Source organism: Mustela nigripes, chromosome 1, assembly GCF_022355385.1.
Source record: "Mustela nigripes isolate SB6536 chromosome 1, MUSNIG.SB6536, whole genome shotgun sequence".
NCBI classification, from domain to species: domain Eukaryota; kingdom Metazoa; phylum Chordata; class Mammalia; order Carnivora; family Mustelidae; genus Mustela; species Mustela nigripes.
This window is the reverse complement of record NC_081557.1, coordinates 220,145,747-220,166,126: the sequence shown is the minus strand read 5'-3', so window position 1 is coordinate 220,166,126 and position 20,380 is coordinate 220,145,747. Positions and strand designations below refer to the sequence as shown.

The following is a 20,380-nucleotide window of genomic DNA, read 5'->3' as shown; positions in this document are numbered from 1 at the left end:
CCTGGCAGGACAGTCATCCTTCATGTGAGCTTTAGTTACCCAGATCTTGTATTGAATGGCTTCATTTCTTTTATAATATCTTGGAAAATGAAACCACTTTTTAGGAACGTTTTTTTAAATTCCAAATGCTTATAATACACAGGTTAGGAAAATTTAGTGACTTTGAAAATGTTCTTAAAATTCTGCTTAATAGCATGATATCCTTTAGGTGAAAATATTGACAACCACCATTTTAAAAGTGAATGAGCAGAAAATAATGTTTTGAGTCAGTTTTTAGATGTAGATTAATATATTCTTAAACTGTAAGTTTCAAGCTACCCGAGAACTTGATAGGTAACAGTTTATGTGATAGTTACTTATGCAAAAATGGATTTTGGAGATAGACGAAATCTAGATCAAGTAATGAACAGAAGTCCAAAGAAAATTAAATGATTTGTTTGAATTTCTGTACGGCGAGGTTAGGGCAGGTCTGAACACAGAGCCCAGGAATCCTGTGTGTGTAATCCAGAGGCTTTCTGCAGGTTCACGCTCACTTTCTGGTTTCTGGAAGAACTCTGCATACAGCCGTGGGGAAACCACTGCAGTGAATAAAGTCCAATATATTTCTTTATGTAGGACATCTCAGATTCGTTAGTCATGTTAAAAGTTAAATACTGTGCCTTGTTTTTCTAAATCATTTAAACCAAGGACTTTTTTTTTTTTTTTTTTTGGTAGACTATTAATATCTTGCATTTTGGCGATAAGTTTGGGGACTTGGAGCTACATACAGCCCTAAGATGTTAGGTGCTTTCTTTAATATGATGTAGTTACTAAAGAAAGGAAAATAGTTACATGTCTTTATGTGAGACCCAGGTCAATAGGACCACTGGATAATGGTCATTTCAGTGTTGCTGTCTGAACTTGAGAGCACAGTTTTCTCAAGAATGGTGTTGATCCTTGGTCGTCTGTCTGGACCACAGCCTGCTCCTGGTGGTAAATTTCCCCAGTGGTGGGAGCAGCTGTCTGGATTCTGGCTCTGTGGTAGCAGTGGGCTCCATTATTCATTTTAATCACAGGTTAGCTGCCACGTGGTGAGACATTAGGCGTGGAAGTGGAATGGTTTGACTCACTAGAATAGTTGGAATATCATCTGGAATGTGGACATTGAAAAATAGTTTGCCATCATGTAATGCCAGTTGGGTTCCCAGGCTGCCCTGTTTGTATGTGAAGGAGCTTTGTGCATCTCTTAGCTAATGATGGGCACTGCCCAGAAAGTGTCCCTCTCACCGTGTTCACTGCTGTGCAGGGGAAAGGCCGTGACTTTGCTGCGTGCTCTGGTAGAAGCATCTTGTTGAGGACTGGAGGGTGAGCTGGTTTCATGAGTTACGTATTACCCTTGGGCCCTTTATTTTTTTATTTTTTTTTTTTTTTAAAGATTTTATTTATTTATTTGACAGAGAGAAATCACAAGTAGATGGAGAGGCAGGCAGAGAGAGAGAGAGGGAAGCAGGCTCCCTGCTGAGCAGAGAGCCCGATGCGGGACTCGATCCCAGGACCCTGAGATCATGACCTGAGCCGAAGGCAGCGGCTTAACCCACTGAGCCACCCAGGCGCCCCCAGGGCCCTTTATTTTTAAACAGGGATGATATTTGCCCTCTTTAACATTCTTATTTGAGAAGCTAAGAAGGAGGTCCTTTAAAAAGAAAAAATCACCAGCATGCTTTAATTATCTAACTAAAAACTTAGTTTGGAGGAAGCTGCTGTCACTTTCACTGATGACACAGGAGATAAAGTTTGAATTAACTTTGGAAACAAATGATGGCAAATTATTAAGCACAAACAGGAGAAACAGAGGCAAAATATTCAGGATTGCATAACTGAAGTATGAATGTAATACTATTACTTGTGGCACAGCGACAGACATCCTATCAGATTTTGGAAAGTTGAGGTATAGGCCATAGATTTCACCATTTATTAGAATAGTAAAAAGACATCGTGAGGTTTAAGGGCTTCATTTTATGTTAATTACCATGAAATTATTCTAAGGTATCCTAAAATGCATACAGCTTAGTTGGACAAATAATTAAATTGATTTTTTGCTTTACGTCCAAAAAGTTACTCTAGTATAAATAATTCATATGCACAATATTGGGAGGCAGTTGCTTTTTAACCCGTGATTGAGTCCAGGCAGCACAGGCCCGTGCTCTGCAGTCTTTGGGTGGGTGCTGAAAGTTCTCTAGCTGCCAGCTTGAAATGCTGTATTTAGTGGGGTCTTTTAAAAACAGTGGCAGGTTGTCCATCAGGCAATTGAAGTGTCTGTTCCATATTTGCCATGGTAATTTCTCTGAGGAAAACAATCTATATGCATTTCAAAAGATGAGAAGGGGCTCTGAAGATCAGATTTGGTCTTGCCTCATAGTGCTCCCCGTTATAGATCTCGGAGCAAGGCCAGAGCCTTAGTGCTAGCTGATCACAAAGTTCATTTGGCACATTTTAATGTATAGAGTTTTCAAAATGTAAAGTTGTTCACATACTTATCTTAAGACATAATCACTTCTGTATCAACAGTTACGTTTTCTTTTGTTTTGATTTTCAGTAGCACTAATTTTTTTTTCCCCCTCTTGATTTTGTCAGACTTCTCCATGTTGTTAAGCTGGGCAGAGATCCCACGCCTGGCTTTGTTATCCTTTCTAAAATGTTATTTCTAAAACTAGACTGTGTATCCGAATCCTCTGGAAGGTTTGTTAAATGGGTTGGTGGGCCCGCCTCCTGAGTTTCTGATTCAGCCTGTCTGCAAGGAGGTCTGAGGATGGGCATTTAGACAGAGGGGACACTGGGTGGCGTGACTTTGCAGGAACTTTGAGAACTGCTGCAGTAACTTTGTTTCTGTCCCTGTCTTGCTTCTTTAAAAAAAAAAAAAAAAGTATTCTTCGGGTTTCACTTCCTAAAAACTTTTCAGAAACTTTTAAGAAAGTTTTTATTTATTTATTTGAAAGAGAACAAGAGAGGGGGAAGCAAAGCGGAGGGAGAAGCAGACTCCCTGCTGAGCTGGGAGCCGGACGCAGGACTTGATCCCAGCACCCTGAGATCATGATCTGAGCCGAAGGCAGACGCTTAACTGAGTGAACCACCCAGGTGCCCCAGAACGTTACTGGGAAATTTCAGAAGGGTAGGAGAAGTTATCATTAATAGCTGCGTCTTACCTTTCCCCAGACTTGAAATCTCGTTTCACCTGTCCGCTTACTCCCTCTCTCCCTACTCCCTCCACTCTCTTCTTCTTTTTCATTGTTTTTCCTTTCTCTCTTTCTTGTTTTCCTTTTTCAGTACAGGAACATTTAATAGCCAATTCTGGATGTCTTATTTCATCTGTAATTTTTCTGAAATATCAGGAACTTTAAAATGGAACTATGATACCATTAATTATGCCACTCAAATGAGCTCTGAGTCCTTAATATCATCAAATATCTAGTCCTTGTTCAATTTTCCTTGATTAGGTTTTTAAAAAATGTGCACCTTGAGTTACATAATTTTGTAGTTGGTTATATGGGATTTTCTAGACAGATGTCACCAGTGAATAACACTTGGTTTATCTGTTCCTATTTAAATTGTATTCTTCTTCTTTTTTTTTAAATTTTTCTTTTTCTGTGTATACATTAGTAAGAACCTCTAGAACATTGCTGATTAATGTTGATGATAGGAAGTCTTAATGTGAGTAGTTGAATGTGTCCTTGTTAAGTGTGATATTTGTCTGCTTCTGTCAAATTCCTAATGGGCAATACCGAGGTAAGGGGTTCACTTTGAAATTAGGTCTCAACTTGAGGTTTTTCTGACCTCAGAAATAATGTCATGTCTGACTAGTCTGGTGTGAAGATTAGCTGTGTTTACAGATTGTCAGGGAAGAGATTTTTCACCTCCTGCCTGGTGAAACTGTCTTGACCCTGGCACATTTGCTTGCTGGTTCTCCCTGACCCTGGAGGTGTGCCCCTTTTTGTTACCAGCTTAGTGCCGTGATCTCCTAGTGCGCCTGCGTTGGTGGAACCTTGGGCCCTGCCTGGAAGGCAGATCACAGCTCATGGCCATCAGAGTTCAACCTCAGGGCTCCGAGGATTCCTGTTGCTGTTTTGCTCTTGGCCTCTCGAACCGTCTTCATCTGACGGGTCAGTGGTGCAGTTTTTCCTCTCACTTGTTTTCGCTCAGCACTTTTCCTGTGTAGCAGGAGAATCATCCTGAGTGCCTGGTTCTCCATCCCCCCAGAAAGGGAGATGCACATATGTCTTTAATCAGGAAAAATAAAAATCTGCTTCCCTCAGGAGAACTGCAGGACTCTCTGGAGTTAAGCTCTTCCATTTACGGGGAAGGTCTGGCTGAGGGTGCAGCAGTCCACCCTCCAGCTCTGCCTCTCTTGAGTAATGTTCCTCTTATGTTCTGAGAATTTGTTGACCTGGAGGAGATCTTCTTCCTTTTCTCCCTTTCCTTTCTTTCCTTCCTTCCTTGCCTGCCTGCCTTCCTGTCTTCCTGGTTTATTTATTTATTTGAGACAGAGAGCACAAGTGGGAGGGGTAGAGGGAGAGAGAGAATCTTAAGCAGACTCGCAGCTGAGTGCAGAGCCTGATGTGGGGCTCGATCCCACGACCCTGAGATCATGACCTGAGCCAAAACCAGGAGTTGGTCCCTGAACCGACTAAGCCATCCAGGTGCCCTGAAATAATTCTTTCTGTTGATGATTGCAGTATTGTCTTCCTTACTTTGACTAGAAACACACCCCCTTGCCCGGGTCCTAGAAGCTCTGCGCTGATGCCTATTTTTACCTGGGTATCTTTTTTCTTGTAAGTCTGTATTTCCCACTCTTTGTTTTCTTAATTAAAAAGAATAATCCTTTTTATTTTGCTAAGCTACTTTAAATCCTTTTTGTGAGGAAATGGGCCATAAATGTGACATTTACTCCACACAGCATTCTTCTCACCCTCTTCCCCACACCCCTCACCTGTTTCCCTGGATCCCCGTGGTCCTCATCGTCTTCCTCCTCATTACCTTCTTTGCTCCCAGACCACAATAAAATCAGATCTTTAATCTTTGCCACAGGCCCTGGTGATTATCACAGTGAGTTCTCACTGAATATTGACTGCTTAACTAAGCAAGCAGAGAAGCCTACAGTGGGATCCTGAGGCACTCAGGACACCAAACCTAGTGAAAAGGGACATAAATGCACTTTTTAAAAATAATTTTTTAAATTTTTATTTATTTATTTTATTTATTTTTATTTTTTTAAAATTTTTTTAATTAAATAAATACACTTTTAAAACTTGGCCTCACAACGGGGCAATTCCTTCATTGAAAGTAAGCAGGGCAATAACATACTTCGTGATAGGTATGATCTCAGTGTTTTTTGTGATTTGTATCTAGGAGATCACGAGGATTGCCTGAACTTTATAAATAATACCAGCTGTTGCTGTTGTTGTTTATTATTATTATTATTTATGACTCTTTTTATTTAGCCAAGTTTGGACTGCGTGTCATTCCTGTACAGCCCATCACCACCTTATCTGTCCCCGAACAACTGCCCAGTTCCATGTAGGAGTCTGTAATTCTCGCTTTTCTGGTTATTAGATTTAATGGAGGGGGGGGTGCCCCCTGCTGCTTTGTGCTTAAAAATGCAAACTGGGGAGGGGCCTAGATCCTACGGCTTCTCTCAGAAATGGCATAAATTGCTTCAGGAGGATATTTGTCTTTAGTTTTGTTTTCTTAATTTACTCTGGCATGAAACCTTCCAAGCAATTCTCTTAGGGCTCTTGGTCTCATTTTACAAATGAGCAAACAAACCGAGGCTTGGAGAGGCTCAGTAATTGACTTGTGGACATTTAACTGGCAGGTGACAGAGTGGAAGTCTTAACCCAGGAGTATTTAACCACAGAAATATCCTGTCTTCAGGGTTGTACTCTACTCTTCTGTTAAAATTAAATACCAAGTTTCATTTATGTATTATCTCGTGTGTTTCATATGCTAACATATCAGAAATTCATGAAATTTACAAATGACGTGGATCTCATTTTGATTGGAGTTCCGAACATACATACTGAAAACATGAAATATTCTTACAACAAATGACACTTAATACTTTCCTTGTTACTCATGTGGCATTTTCATTTCTTTACTCTTTTCTCTTTGATAAAAGTGCATTTGCACGTGTTTTTCTTTGAGCTTCAACCATTTAGTGTGACAGGTGGAAGAGCAGGTGCGTGATTCCTTCCGACCCTTTTGTGGCTGGAGTGGCCTTCAGGAAATGAGGTCAAGGAGAGACACAATGCTTTCTAATGCTTCCTGCAGTTGCCGGACTATCTTTGTGTGTCAGATCGTAGGAATACTTTTTTAATCCAATGTAATTTTTCATGCAGTTATCCTTTTTGTGTCCTTTTTTTGCCCCTGTGACAGATTCAGAACTGCTTCCATAACCAAGCTACAGAAGTATACAGCATTTTATGATTACCTGCTCTGGGGAATATTTTGGCAACAAATCCCTTTCCTACATTCTTAGCTATTTGGAATGAAATAATGAGAAAGATAGCTTGTTCTCAGGAAAGCAATCACTCTGGGCTAGTATGTGCCCTCTTAGAGAGATTTCTTTTCTTTACAATTATTAACACACGTTAAAGTGCATTACTGGCATTACCTAGTGGGCCATAAGCCGTAGCTCTTTGATCAGGTAATAACTACAGTTTTTCAGTGGAAATGATGTATCTGTCAGGTCTCATGTTGGATCTTTATAAAGTGCATACGTTTAAAACTTCAAAAAAATGTATGAGACAAGTGGAGTAGTAATTGTGCTAATTTATAAATACCTTATATATTTATTTCTCTAGTACCTTAGAATCTGGATATTCTTGTATATTATCTTTTAGGCGTTTGAAGCCAATGGGAATTTCTTTGGTAGCCGTAGAGGATATTTTAACTGCATCATCTCTTTTACCAATTTGTTTTTGCATAAAAATTGGAAATAGCAATAGGTAATAATAGACACTTAGCCAAGTTATTCCAGCTAATCTGAATTCTGTTAAGAGTTGGAGGTTCTGGGGCACCTGGGTGGCTCAGAAGGTTAAGCATCTGCCTTCAGCTCAGGTGCTGGTCCCAGGGGCCTGGGATCGAGGCTGGTAATGGGCTCCCTATTTGGCAGGGAGACTGCTTCTCCCTCTCCCCCTGCTCTTCCCTGTGCTTGTGCTCTCTCACTCTCTCTGTCAGATAAATAAATAAAATCTTTAAAAAAAAGTTGGCAGTTATTATTCCAGTTGCTGTATATATGGCTGATAGACATACTGAGCAGTTGGCATATTAGCAATCACTGCCCTTCTTTATAACTCCAGAAATAAGGGTTTCTTCTCCTCCCCCTCTCCCTCCACCCTCTTCCTCCTCCTCCTGGTCGCCCTCCTCCTCCCTTAAAATTTTATTTATTTATTTGTGATAAAGAGCAAGAGAAGGGAAGAGGGAGAAGCAGACTCCCTGCAGAGCAGGGAGCCCGACTCGATCCCAGGACCCCGAGATCATGACTTGAGCTGAAGGCAGATGTTTAACCAGCTGAGCCATCCAGGTGCCCCAAAGCGCTTCTGTTAGAATGGCATTCACCCCCATACCTGTTTATTAGGAATATGTAGAATATATACTAGGATGCTAATAGTCCATGAGTTGTATAAAATGAGTAAGCTCTGGACTGCACTGAGGTTAATTATAAGGCCTTCTGGTTCTCGGCTGATCTTGTTAATGCCTTGGGTTTGGGGGAAATGCCATTTGAGAGTGTCTGAGTCTATTAAAATAGGGTGCTTGGGTTAAATCCCATTACTCTTCATCATCTATCCCTCTGGTAGATTTGTTCACTGCAGTTATCACAACCCTAGTCACTTAGAAAAAAAACGTGTTTACTTGTTTGTTTTGTATTTTCCTCAAAAGGTTGTAAGCCCCCAGATAGATCTTGTATGTTTCTCTTACTGTTGTATCTCATTGCTCTGGACAGGGTCTGGCTTACCGTGGTCCTCAGTAAATATTCAGTCAGTGAGTAAACGGAACTGTGTAGCTGTGGGCTTCTATACCAGGAGTTTTACTACTGAATGAGGGTATAAATATAAGTAAGACATTGTGTTGTCTCTGCCCTCGAGATGTTTACGTTGGAAATAAAATAAGGAAAGAATTGTGATATACTGTGTTAGGGGCCTTGGGAAGTCAGTAAACTATTTTTAATTGAAGTAGCAGCACTTGAGAGAAAGACAGTTTTGCTGGATGCATTGATCCTATTTATATATGAACACAGACTTTAAGAAGGCAACCCTCTTTCTAAATTCAGTACAATTTTTTATTTTTTATTGAGGTATAATTGACATATTAGTTCTTAGTGTACAACATAAAATGGTTCAACAGTTGTATGTATTGTGAAATGATGACCAGAATAAGTCTACTTAACATCCATCACTATAGAGTTAGAAAATTTTTCCTTGTCATGAGAAAGATCTCTCTTAGCAACTTTCAAATACACAATATGGTATTATTCAAATATATCATACCGTATTATTAACTGCAGTCACCATGCTGTACTTCATATCCCCATGACTTATTCATGACTGGAAATTTGTATGATTCCATTTACCTATTTTACCCATTCCCCACACCACCTTTGACAACCGCCAGTCTGTTCTCATGATGGGCTTTTGTTTCATTTTGGGTTTTTTGTTGCTGTTTTTCAAGATTCCACAGGTAAGTGAGATCCTGTGGTATTTCTTTCTCTGTCTGACTTATTTCACTTAGCATAATACAAGTTAAGTTCCAACCATGTTGTCACAATGGCTATGTAATATTCCAGTGTGTATGTGGGGGGGGCATGCACACATGCCATGTCTTTTTTTTTTAAGTTTTATTTTTTATTTATTTGACAGAGAGAGAGAGATCACAAGTAGGCAGAGAAGCAGGCAGAGAGAGAGAGGCAGAAGCAGGCTTCCTGTTGAGCAGAAAGCCCGATGCGAGGCTCGATCCCAGGACCCCGAAATCATGACCTGAGCCGAAGGCAGAGGCTTAACCCACTGAGCCACCCAGGCGCCCCCCATGTCTTTTTTAACCATTCATCTTTGGTAGACACTTAGGTTGTTTCCATATCTTGGCTATTGTAAGTTATGCTGGTATGGAAATGAAGTGCATGTATTTGTTCAAATTAGTGTTTTTATTGTCTTTGGATGACCACTTGGAAGCGGAATTGCTGGATCATATGTTAGTTCTATTTTTAATCCTTTGAGAAACCTCCATACTGTTTTCCATAAGTGGCTGCACCAGATTATGTTCCCACCTGCAGTGCCTGGGGCTCCCGTCACCACATCCTCGTGAGCTCTTTACTCTTGTCTTCTTGATAGCCATTTTCACAAGTGTGATGTGACATCTCACTTCACTGGTTTTGATGAGAATTTCTCTGATGCTTAGCAATGTTGGTCGCCTTTTCATGTACCTGTTGGTCATCTGTGGGTCTTCCTTGGAAAAATGTCTCTTCGGATCCTCTACCTGACTTTTAACCAGATTGGCTTTTGTGCTGTTGAGTTACATGAGTTCTTACATATTTTTGGATGTACCAAATGCAATGCAATGCACCACCCCTCTTAACACTCCTTCTAGAGCTATCTTCAAAGAAAGGCCTGTGCTGTAATTGAAATGTTAAGAAAAGGGGAGGGGAGCAATAAAATAATGAAGACCACTAACCAGGCGTGGTTTCAGGAACCTAGTATTTATTACAGGAACTTAGTCTTCCCAAAATTCAGAAAAGACAAGATTGTTATTATGCCCCTTTTACCTATGAAGGAAGGCACGGGCAGTTAAGTGTCCCGCTCAGCTTAGTGGGGTAAGGATCTGAAGTCGTGTTCTTTTTTTTTTTAATTTTATTTATTTATTTGACAGAAATCACAAGTAGGTAGAGAGGCAGGCAGAGAGAGAGAGGAGGAAGCAGGCTCCCTGCCGAGCAGAGAGCCCGATGCGGGACTCGATCCCAGGACCCTGAGATCATGACCTGAGCCGAAGGCAGTGGCTTAACCACTGAGCCACCCAGGCGCCCTGAAGTCGTGTTCTTCATGCCTGTACTCAGTTAGTCGCCCCGTCCCATTGCATTCTGGTACTGCGATCTGGTGGATTTCTTCTTTCCTTGCTGAAGTGAACCGTGGGTGGGATGGACCCAACATTTCCCAGTGCCACCTCAGCCTCAAAATTATACATCGTGGGAAGAGTATTGGGTGCAGAACAGAGTTGAAGAACTCATCTGGGATATTCTGGGATGATCAAAAGACATCTGCTAAAACGGCCTCAGCTTTCTCACTTGGCTTTGGGGCTTACTGCCTTTGCTACTTGTTTCTTGATTAGAGGACCAGGCAGCTTGTAAATCCTCTGATCCTGCCTCTGGAATGCTTTTGTAGTTGTTTCTGCCATAGATCTCCCTCTCATGAACATTTTTCCTCGATACCAAACCTCTTTGACGCCAGTATGTCTCGTTAGCCTGGGCTCCTCATTGCATTTCTCTGACATGGGACATACAAGTCCGCGTCAACAAGAGTTAATTGACACTTTGCTGGCATTGCCTGACAGATGTTTACATCTGTGAATGAGGAACTGAACTTAATGAAAGACATTCAGTAAAAGAAACAAAACAAGTGGTGGAAAAGTGAGCACCTCTTAGGATCCATTTATTTCATAGCACTGGGTCTTAAAGCATTCACCAAGCTGGGAGGAATGGAGGAAGTTCATTCGAGGTAGTGGAAACTGTCTGTGCTGAGACCCATCTAGTGGCCCAACCCCTGTGGGGAACTCATAGTAGCTGGAGACACCTAGGTTTTTGGACATGATAGGATATGAAAGAGGTGACCATGTCTATTTCTTAATAAGAATACTGAGATAACATTTACAGAGAAAGAGGTGTTTATTAATTTTTCCCAGAGCTGATGTCTCTTTAATTCTGGGAATCCTGGGATGTCGTCTTTCCCTTCTCCTTGATTAATTTCATTTGCCACCCCCTCCCCCCGCGTCCAATGATGGACCACCTGCCATCCTTCCGCAGTGAGTTGGTGGTTATTTAAGTCTACTCTTTTGAGCTAAATGTTACCAAATGGTCATAACCGAATATGCTTTGCCTCTCCGAAAACGTTTCAGTGAGAAAAAATTAAAGTCTTCACCTGAACATTGAAGACTAGAGGCCAATCTTGGTGTCTCATTGTGATTTTGATTATGTAAAACATCCCGCATTGGTTTTAAAAGTCTTTCTTTCCTCCACTGCACCCTTGTTAGCTCGGGGATGTGATGGTTGACATCGCAAGTAACATCATGTTGGCTGACGAGCGTGTCCTGTGGCTGGCGCAGAGGGAAGCGAGGGCCTGCAGTAGAATCGTTCAGTGTCTGCAGCGCGTTGCTACGTACCGATTAGCAAACGGAGCTCATGTTTATTCAACAGTAAGTGTAATGTCCTCCACTCGAAGAAAAAAATTCATTGAAAGCCAACTTGAATTTAAAAAAGACAGGTTGTTCCCCCCCACCAACCCCCATGATAGGGTGGGTATCACTGCTGATTATTACAAAATTTTCTGTTGTTTCACCATTTAAAAGCTCATTTTGCTTTGAGTAATCTGCTTTCTTGATAACTGGAAAATACTTTCTTAATTTGCCATTTGAATGGTTCTCACCATTTCATGTAAAACAACATAAGCACATGGTAGTTTTGCTGTGCTGTCGTAGACCCAACGTCCAGCCCAGCAGATGCTCTGTTCCGGGCCCTGAGGGATGTTCCGAGAGAGCGTCAGATTGCTTGCCCACGTTCCAGTTTCAAAAGAGAACTGGGAGGCCCTCCAACCCCTGTGAACTCTTGGCATTTCCAGCGGTCTCGCTCTTGGAATGATGAGTTTTTATAATTAATAATCACTCAGTTAAATAGTATAAAATTTTATTTGTGCTAAATTGAGTTGGTGTCCTGCTTTTTCTAAAAATGTGGTAAAATATGATAAATAGGGGCACCTGGGTGGCTCAGTGGGTTAAGCTTCTGCCTTTGGCTCAGGTCATGATCTTAGGGTTCTGGGATTGAGCCCCGCACTGGACTCTCTGCTCAGGGGTAGCTTGTTCCCCCCACCACCCCACCTGCCTCTCTATTTGTGATCTTTCTCTCTCTCTCAATAAATCAATAAAATCTTTAAAAAAATATGATAAATAACGTGTCATTCCCTTATGACATGCACTCTGATCTGATCCAAGGTTTTCATTTCCTAATTATTTTAGTGGGTTCATAGACTGTTTTAGAATTCCTCCTATGATTTTATACGATTAAAGATTACTGTTTTTCCAAAGATCAATTGGGTCTTTCTTATGATACTGTGTTTCATAGTTCCTTTTGCTCAGTGAGGCTTGGGATTACCTCCTTGAATAATACATGGAATGGAGGGCTTCCATGACTGCTATCCTGACAACGTGGTTCAGGGTGATTTCTTTCTCAGATATATGACCTTTCTTGAAACCGGCTCGCCATATTTATGGCCACATTTGGACCTCCCTGGTCATTTAGATCCATTTTAAGTCCCATGTTTTTGCCTAACTACTTGGCTCCAAGAGCTTCTTCCTTTATCTGCGCTCATCGGTTCTTCAGAGAACTCAAGGATATGATACAGCTGCAGTGTAGATGTCTGCACTCTAAGTGTGAGAAAGGTTCCAGGAAGTTATGCTTCTATAATATGATACGGCTTCCAGAGCACCTCAGAATTGCACTTTTCTTTCTTTTGACTGAGGTTTCACATGCTTGTCATAATTATATGTATCTTTGCTCAGTAAAAGAATGGAATGTCATTTGTTAACAAATATCATTGAACTTGTCAGACTCTTCACCATGTGTCATTGTGTGACAGAAACTAACGCAAAGATTTGTTAGTCTTGAATATTTGGGGAAACCACCACTTCTTTTCTATCATGCCTGTGGTGTGTGGTGGATTCTAGGTGGCCTTTCCTGTTTTTTTAATTGGTATCTTCCGAAGAGATTTTACATACCTCACACAGAAGTTTTACACTTAAAAAGAAATTGAGAAAGAGGACATTGCCTATATATGGTACATAGAACAGTGCCTTGGCTTTACAGTAGGCATCACTTAGTCATCCTTAAAGAAAGGACAGAGATGCTGTCTATCTGCAAAGAGTTAACTTGATCTCCCAGTAATATGAAGAGTGACTAGGACATGAAGTGTTGGAATGAGGGCACTTAAATATTTTTTAAATTTTTTTTCTTTTATTAATTTTTTATTTTTTATAAACATATATTTTTATTTTTATCCCCAGAATATTTTTTAAATTTTTAATTTTACTTTATGTTTATTTTTTTTAAATAAGTTTAAACTTTTTTTTTTTTTTTTAAGATTTTATTTATTTATTTATTTGACACACAGGGAGAGATCACAAGTAGGCAGAGAGACAGGCAGGGAGAGGAGAAGCAGGCTCTATGCCGAGCAGAGAGCCCCATGTGGGGCTTGATCCCAGGACCCTGCGATCACGACCTGAGCCAAAGGCAAAGGCCCAACCCACCGAGCCACTCAGGCGCCCCTAATTTTACTTTTTAAATTTTTGTTTAAGTAACCTCTCTCTTCAACATGGGGCTCTAGCTCATGACCCCAAAATCAGAAGTTGCATGCTCTGCCGGGTGAGCCAGCCCAGAGCAAGGCAACTGTTAAAAGTGTATTTCTCAAACCCTGATACTCCTCTTGTATTATCATGAAGAGAGTCCACTGATTTCTGTTAGCTCATTTTTTTTTTATAAGACACTTTCATTTTTACCTTCTAGCTTCCTACAAAGTGTTCTTTACATGATTTTTTAATCAATTTCTCATTTATCTCTGACCCTCCATAGTTTATGACTTGTTTCCTCACTCGGTATCTGTCTAGTTTACGATACCCTTTTGTTTCCAGCCTCTTTTTTTATGTGCCAGTTACCTGCACAGTGTCATTGTTAAGTAAGAATCTTGGCTTTTGCTTCTCACTTATGTACAGTGTTTTGTGTTTGAAAACTCTTAGAAAGTGCTTTTCCCTCATGCTGTAAATCTTTCATAACTCCTGTTTGATTGACTTTTGAAGTATTCACCCAATATTGCTCTGGAAGCTTATGTCATCAAGGCCGCGGGCTTCACTGGGATGACATGCACCGTGTTCCAGAAGGTAGCAGCTGCTGACCGGACAGGCCTTTCCGAGTATGGGAGGCGGGACCCGGACGGAAACCTGGATAAACAACTGAGCTTTAAGTGCAATGTTTCAAATACGTTTTCAAGTCTGGCACTGAAGGTACGTTATATTCTATAAGCATTTAAGACACTTTAGCGTTAGCGCTGTCAGATTAGAATACTCCAAATGGTTTGCTTTGCACAATAACCTTATTAGAAGATACTTAGGGGTGGGGTGTGGTGGGTATTGGGATTCTTTTGGCTGTTGCTTGAAAAGAAATTCAGACCTGGAAGGGACATGTGATTTTCATGGGACTGGACACCTGTGCCGTTTGGACCCCATTTTCCACACAGAAATATCAAAATCATACATTATGACTGCCAAGTGGTAAAAAGATGAATATATTAATACATATTAGAACATTTTCTTTGACCTGAAAGTTCATTTTTATGCTCCTGGTTTTAAAGACATGAAAACATTTCCGTAGACGACCTCCAAGTACTGCATGTCCCCTTGGCTCTGGGCTTGCTGGACCTAATGGAAAAGCCAGCCTTGAGATCGGGCATTTGACCAGGCAAGCTGTAGATCAAGGTTTTTGGCAAAGAGGTGCCAACATGTGTGATCTGTCTTCAGAAAATGTGTGTTTTATTGCATCAAGCCAAATGGAAAGCATTTTTATTGAGTTTTAACATTTAGGGTATAGATGTGTTTTGTTAAACTACATCGACGCACATAGTAGATGTACAATTCCGACACCCTAATGGAACCACATTTTCTCATTTAGCTTTGTGTGGCCATGTGTAACTGTGTTCTCTTTGGATTTTAATTACACAGTATGTTCTTTGTTTCTGGCTTGTCCCTGAATTCTATCACAAACAGTATTGCATTCACTTTAAAGGCTGCATGGTAATTGCTCAAATAGGTGTTATATGTCCTGGTACTTTGTGGGCACAACTCAGTAAATACCGAATGGATGAATGGATGGATGTGGGCACTTAGGAAGTACTGAATGAATGAATGAGTGAGTGAATGAATGAAAGAAAATTAACATTATTTTTGTTATACCTTGCCGTGGGTGACCTCCATAAAAACTGGTTTGTCCAATTTAGAAGTAGTCCCGGTTCTCCCACTGCCGAAGACAATCTCAGCTAGGTCAGAATGTCTAATGATAATATATTTCCTTGATATAATATACTCTGAGGAAAATTGGCAAGATTTATTTGTGACTCTTCGTTCTGGGAGGGTACTTAACGCACCCAGCCATGCTCCTGCCGACCTGCTGTTTTCCTTATTATGTTGTTCACCGGTAAAAACATACCACAGAAGGCAGAGAAGCAGCATCGCACACCAGCCCAAGAGAGAGAGGCCTGTGTCTTGGAGGAGCACTTAAAATTGATGAACCCTTCTATCTTAGATGATCATAGTCGGTAGAAAGGGATTACAAATGATGAAACCCTACATTTCATCAATTTCACAAGCTACCCCTCTGGGTAAGGAGAGCTCCTACCTGCCAGAGTAGAAAGCTTTAAATGAACACACTCAGATTTGTCAATTTCATACTATTCTATCCTTTTAAGATCATCTGTGGCCAGAAACCAAGGACACATTACACTATTATTCATGCTTCATTGATGGACATGATTAAACCGAGTGAGAAAGGACGATATCCTTCATGACATAAAATTAGTTAAAAATTGTAACATCAACGGGGCAAAATGCTTTAGCACTTTACTAGAAAACTTACTTTACATTTTTAACTTTATACTAGGGCAATTTTTATTCTTTTTGCATGTCTTTTTTTTTTTTAATGCCTTGAATATACACTGAGAAGATAATGTGAACACCTCCTAATTGATGATATTACCCTTGAATGGGAGAATGTGCTAATATGTGAAGTTATACCTCTAAAAGGCAGTTCTCTGTTAGTAATAGGAGCCTTACGTGTATTTTATTTCTTCAATTTCTGTCCTTCTGTCTTTGCTACCATCACAGTCTTGTTTGGACTTCTATATTACCCATTTGACTTTCCATTTAGTCTTGGGTCTCTAGGCTCTTCCTTAAAAATCCATCCTTCAGTGGTGCCTGGGTGGCTCAGTGGGTTAAGCTTCTGCCTTCCACTCAGGTCCTGATCCTGGGGGGTCCTGGGATCAAGCCCTGCATTGGGCTCTCTGCTCGGCGGGGAGCCTGCTTCCCACTCTCTCTCTGCCTGCCTCTCTGCCTGTCTGACAAATAAATAAATAAAATATTAAAAAAAAAAATGCATGCTTCAGGGGCGCCTGGCTGGCTCAGATGGTTAAACATCTGCCTTTGTCTTAGGTCGTGATCCCAGGGTCCTGGGATCGAGTCCCTCCTTGGCAGGAAGCCTGCTTCTCCCTCTCCCACCTGCCCTGCCTGTGTTCCCTCTCTCGCTGTGTCTCTCTCTGTCAAATAAATAAACTCTTTTAAAAAAAAAAATCCACTTTTCTCATATAGATTGGTCTACCTAGGCCTGCCTGATGTTGAACCAGCATGTACCAATGCAACCAGGACAGTCAGTAAGAAATTAAAATAATACTTCCTTACCCTGTATCGTATTTAGCTGCCGGGCCAGTTCCTGAGTACCTCCTTGCTGCTTTTCCTCCAGGGAGCACCACCCAGGCTATCGAACATGTAGATAGTTAAGACAACATGAGCAAATTAATATTTTTATTATTTTTTTTAGTATTTTATTGTTTTAAAGCAGGTGCCTCTTCGACTCATTCCAGTTTTAGTGTTCAAATTCTGTAGAAGTGAGCAAAATTAGGATTTCAGGAAATTTTAATTTATTAATTACACAGTATCAGAAGTTCAGATTGTTTCATAAAGGAAAGGTGCTGAAGTGTAGTAGAAGTATTTGAATTAATATCCCTTAAGATGCGTATTTTTCTCCTGGTTGAATGTCATTGTGAGTAGGGAAATACACATGAATTTTGCATATAAAATAATAAGGGCTCTATGATAACATCTATTTCACATGTGTTCATACTGTGTCAATTTTAGTATTGAAATTAATACTAAAAGGATGTTGTAGAAGTTAAAATAGGATGAGGTTCTCAGTGATTGAAGGCATTTTCTGTCTCCCCAGCCTCCAGACCACCACCTGCCACACTGAGGCAGTAATAGTCATAATAATCCCACCCACACTTCTGTAGCCTCCCATGCTTGTCATGGTCCTGATCCCCTGTGGTCCTCACAGCTGTTTGTTAGAAAGGTCTTTCGATGCCTGTGACAGCGGAGACCCGGAGAGTGTAAACAAAATTGTGCCATGTGAAGGGACCATGGAGTGATCAGTCTGGGACCCCCCATCTTGGTTCCTTGTTTCAGATCTTGTGTTCCTTTCCCCAGGGGTGGCAGGTGACCTGCAGTCATGAACATTAGACTCCAAAAACATATACTTCCCCAAGAGTTTTAAGGGCACCTTTTCTGATTGATTGGCTATAATTGCCGTGTCTGTTTCCATTGCTGTGATCCATACATTTTAACGTGAACAGATGGTTAAGTGAAATGACAGACTGGTTCCTTGCCTTTAGGTCAAGTGGCAAAAGGTAAAATCATGACAGATGTTACCAGTGGGTGTTCCTCAATGATTTGATTCATGAGATTTACAACTTTTCCATAATTAATTATCACTTCTTTTAAAGAAATGAATTATACAAATATATTCTTACTATAAAAATCCAAACATTATGTATTATTGATACTTTTTCCGGCTCTCTTAGCCATCCTCTGTCCATCCCAGAGCCCCTGGAATTATTATTGAGCCATATTCCATATTGGACTTTAAAGGATATTTTATTTTATTTTTATTTAAAAATATTTTTTTTCTCACCATAGCACATACCCTCCCCAATGTCCATCTCCCAGCTACCCCATCCCTCCCACCCCCCCTGCTCCAGCAACCCTTAGTTTGTTTTCTGCTGTTAACTCCCTTGCTGGTTTCATCTTATTTCATTTTCCCCTCCCTTCCCCTATGATCTTCTGTCTTGTTTCTCAAATTCCTCATATCATTGAGGTCATATGATAATTATCTCTCTCTGATTGACTTATTTCACTCAGCATAATACCCTCTAGTTCCATCCATGTCATTGCAAATGGCAAGGTTTTTTTGATGGCTGCATAGTATTCCGTTGTATATATACACCACATCTTCATTATCCATTCATCTGTTGATTGGCATCTAGGCTCTTTCCATAGTTTGGCTATTGTGGACATTGCTGCTAGAAACAATGGGGTGCAGGTGTCCCTTCAGATCACTACATTTGTATCTTTAAGGTAAATATTAGTGCAATGCTGGGTTGTAAGGTAGCTCTATTTTCAACTTTTTGAGGAACCTCCACGCTGTTTTCCAGAGTGGCTGCACCAGCTTGCATTTCTACCAATAAAGGGTAATTATATAATATTATATTAGATTATATTTTACTTTATTTTTTTAAAGATTTTATTTATTTGAGAGAGAGCGTGAGAGGGGAGAAGGTCAGAGGAGAAGCAGACTCTCCAGGACCGCAGGATCACGACCTGAGCCGAAGGCAGTTGCTTAGCCAAATGAGCCATTCAGGCACCCAATAAAGGGTAAAAGCCAAAGTATGTAGCTTTCATCTAGTGATGATGTGTTCATACTCCTCTGACTTTTTATAATTTCTTGTTGTTTTGGATGGTTTTATAACTTTAAACTTTGGAAGAAAACATTGTCAGACTTCTAGAAATCATAGATGTTGTTTCCTTTTTCAGCTCTTTTAGAAAATGTCATCAGTCTGTCTTCTTTGTAAAATTAATTTGATAACCCCTAAGTAATGCTTTCCCAGAGAGTTGTGTTGTGCTTTTGAGTCATTTAAAAAAAAAAAAAGATTTTATTTATTTATTTGACAGATGGAAATCAGAAGCAGGCAGAGAAGCAGACCGAGAGAGAGGTGGAAGCAGGCTCCCTGCTGAGCAGAGAGTTTGATGCAGGGCTCTATCCCAGGACCCTGGGATCATGACCTGAGCCAAAGGCAGAGGCTTTAACCCACTGAGCCACCCAGGCGCTCCATTTTTTAAGTCATGTTGTGTTCACAATAAAGTCATTTTATTGAATCTTCTAGTTCTTAAGTTTTAATAAATGTCCAGTATGTAACGCTTCATCAGGATTTTGACCTTTTAACTAGTCAAGCTGTTGATGTTTTTCCTTTCTTGCATTCCTCATTTCACACTTCCGATAAATTTGTATACAGAATAGAAATTTACTAGATGAATTTATATCAGACTTTGTGTCTCCATCAAATTATTTATGTTTGTAAGTGAGAACAGTAGAAACCTTTTTGTGTATGTTTCTTAGGCAGATTATTTCTACCAAATATCTTTATGGCATCTTCAGTTTAAAATAAGTATTCAAACTTCTAATATTCAAACTTCAAAATACTTTATTTTGCAGGTGTTTGTGTGTTTCAGCATTGTTCCAAGCACAGCCGTTAAAAACTCATTTTAAAGTCAATCACTTGCTTAAATAGAACCTTTTCAAAAATATAATCATGCCACACAGACTTTCATTAGTTTTACAAACAGTGGGTTACTTCTATCAAATAAAGTGCCGGGAACTATTATTAACATGGGTGGGGGGGGGGTCCAGAAAAATGAGTGAGATGATCCGCACTCAGAAATCCTGCTATTGTAGTTAAAGGGGCAGACAGTGAGTTGGTGCTGTGGGTAGTGCAGGTGTTAGTCAGATAGAGATGTATGCAGAATGCCACGTGAGGCCAGCAGAGGGAGCAGCTGACCGGAAAAGCAGTATAGTGAGGAGTCACGTAATTAATCATCCCAAAAGGCCCCATGTTAAGGATGTCTTTCTCTTGGCTGTCAGCTGCTCTTATTCTGATCCATCTTTGACATAGCCTGCAGAGTTATCTTGCTCGAAATCATATCTGCCCAGTTCAAGAGTTTGCCAGCGAAGGAAGAGCAGAGCATTTCAGCAAGGGATCCTGGCGTGTGCAGTGCTCACAAGTGGCTTAAAAAATGTAGGAAATCACAAGGGTTGGTATATTCAGGGTGGCCACGTTACAGGTGTTGGTATAGGGAATGTTAGAAGAGGAATTTGAGATGTAAATTTTAGCCAAATCCTATGATGTACTTAGGTTTGGGGGCAGTATTCTCTAAATATTGGCGAACTGGGGTGTTTTTTAATAGAAGAGCAAATATGTTTCTTTGGTTGAAATTCTGTTGGCGATGT

General features: G+C 40.4%; 1 protein-coding gene across 1 annotated transcript in view; it reads left to right on the top strand.

Annotated features, from left to right (window-relative positions):
- Nucleotides 1–20,380, top strand: part of ADGRA3 (adhesion G protein-coupled receptor A3) — a 124,739-nt gene that overhangs the window by 78,576 nt on the left and 25,783 nt on the right. Inside the window, exons 11-12 of the mRNA XM_059381740.1 lie at nt 11,269–11,430; nt 14,080–14,283. Of these exons, the coding sequence (XP_059237723.1) occupies nt 11,269–11,430; nt 14,080–14,283 (366 nt within the window). The remainder of the gene's footprint in view (nt 1–11,268; nt 11,431–14,079; nt 14,284–20,380) is intronic.